Consider the following 1,990-nt stretch of genomic DNA (forward strand, 5'->3'; position numbering starts at 1 on the left):
TCATTTTTAACAAATTCTGTAGTTATGTCAATGCTTCTGGTCTACTAACTATGCTTTGAGTGACAAGACTGTATGGATATACCAGCTCCTTTCTTTATCACCAAGGACTCGCTTCTACTCTACCAGTAAGAGCATTTTGTTTTGTCAAGTTCTTTTTAAGTATATTGTCCAGGACAGAATTCACTATTCTAGGCAAGATCTGACCAACAAAGAGTCTGATATCTCATTGATTCTGGGTTCTGCATTTCTTTTAATGTAATCTAAATCACAATTGTAGTTTTGTGAATCGACTGACCAGACAAGTAATGTCCTATTTGTTGGAGCTCCTTCTTCTTTATATTTTTCTGAGTGGCCAGTTCTTAAAGTGTGCATGAGGTAATGTATCGTGACCAGTCTCTCACTTTCAGGATGGAGTTCCATGTTTCCACACAAACATCACATTCACTATTGGTGGAAATAAGTGTGCACTCTGTTGTATGCATCAGATCAAAGATTAGTCTGCTGCTTAGGGTTCCTGCTAAGAATCAGCCTCCTTTATTAGCCCCTTTATGGTGATAATAAGGAAAATAAACTAGCTTCACTTTTTGTTCTAACTAATTAGGTATCAAAAAAGAAAACTGATTTTACTGGCATTGATTACACTCCAACTGTGGCCAGTCATTTCAAAAATCTCCATCACTCTGCCATTGCTCTAGTTCACCATTTTTCTCATCTAGAAGACTTCTACAGTGTCCCAGTTTATCTCCCTGCCTCTAGTCTTGCCCCTCCAATCTGTTCTCCACATTGAAACTGAGTGATCTTTCTGATCTGAGTAAAGCAATTTTGTGATTTTTCACTGCCCTCCAAATAAAGTCAAAATGTGTCAGCAGGATTCTGGTCTTTGGTCACTATTAATCATGCCTCTTTCTGATACCTTCAATCCCCAATCTGTGTTCCAGCCACACTGATGCTTTGCAATTGCAAGACATGACCATGTCCTTTCTTTCCAGAAGACATGTTTACACACTACTTTCCCGGCCAGGACACCCATCCTACTTGTCATTTGTTTCATGGTCTCTCCTCTTTTCTGTCTCAGATCATGTTCTGACTCCACAAGATGAGGTTAGCTAACTCTCTGATTGACTCTCATAGCAGTGTGCACTTTCTCTGTCATAGCATTTATCACACCATTTTAATATTTCCTGATTTACTTATGTCTTCCCCTAACTTCAAACTCTTAATTTTAGAAGCAGTATTGTGTCTCATTCACAATGATATTCACTTCCTGGCACTTAGTAGATATTAAAATGATATTTGTTGAGTGAGCGAGGGAATTAATTAATTAATTAAAATGTGTAGTATGGTGTGTTTGCAAGACACATAGATGAATGCATGAACAGCTTTGCTCAAATTCATCACCACTTTTATAAAATCTTTCAAAAATTTGGTTACACTGATATAAAATAAACAAGTGGAGCTGCTGTCAACCATAAAGGTAAGATATATTAAGCAAATTTTATAGGTCAGTTACAGATAATGAAATCTATCTCTTCTCCATCTCATTTCCTCATTTTATTTCTCAGCAGAAAGAATATTTGATAGCATTTAAAAATTAGAAAAGTGGATAACAGACAGACAGGAACCAAGATGGCGGCATAGGTTAACGCCGGAGTTTGCTGCCTCGAACAACCACTTCAAAAGTGAAACTAAAAGACGGAACGGACATCATCCAGAACCACAGGAATGCTGGCTGAGTGGAAGTCCTACAACTAGGAGGAAAGAGTAACGCATACGGACACTCAGAGGAAGCGCAGTGCTGAAGTCAAATTCTGAGGTGCGGAGTGCGCGGAGCGGGCTGGCGCAGAGGGCGCGGTTGGCGTTTTCAATCGGGAGGGAGTCGCAGACTCTGAGCCCCAGATCCGGGCGAGTCGCTAGGGACCGAGACTCAAACGGGAGAAGAGGGACTGTCTGGCTTCGGTCAGAGCGAGTGCAGCTTTCTCTCCAAGGATTT

The 1,990-nt window shown here is 40.3% G+C and overlaps 1 protein-coding gene across 1 annotated transcript in view; it reads right to left on the reverse strand.

Moving 5' to 3' along the window:
* TMPRSS11A (transmembrane protease, serine 11A) overlaps positions 1-1,990 on the reverse strand; it is a 43,992-nt gene that overhangs the window by 11,142 nt on the left and 30,860 nt on the right. The window contains exons 7-8 of the mRNA XM_015565786.1: positions 1,142-1,146; positions 171-199 (exon numbers count right to left, since the gene is read on the reverse strand). Coding sequence (XP_015421272.1) covers positions 171-199; positions 1,142-1,146 — 34 coding nt within the window. The remainder of the gene's footprint in view (positions 1-170; positions 200-1,141; positions 1,147-1,990) is intronic.

Source organism: Myotis davidii, unplaced genomic scaffold (genome assembly GCF_000327345.1).
Source record: "Myotis davidii unplaced genomic scaffold, ASM32734v1 scaffold31, whole genome shotgun sequence".
In the NCBI taxonomy this organism is placed as follows: domain Eukaryota; kingdom Metazoa; phylum Chordata; class Mammalia; order Chiroptera; family Vespertilionidae; genus Myotis; species Myotis davidii.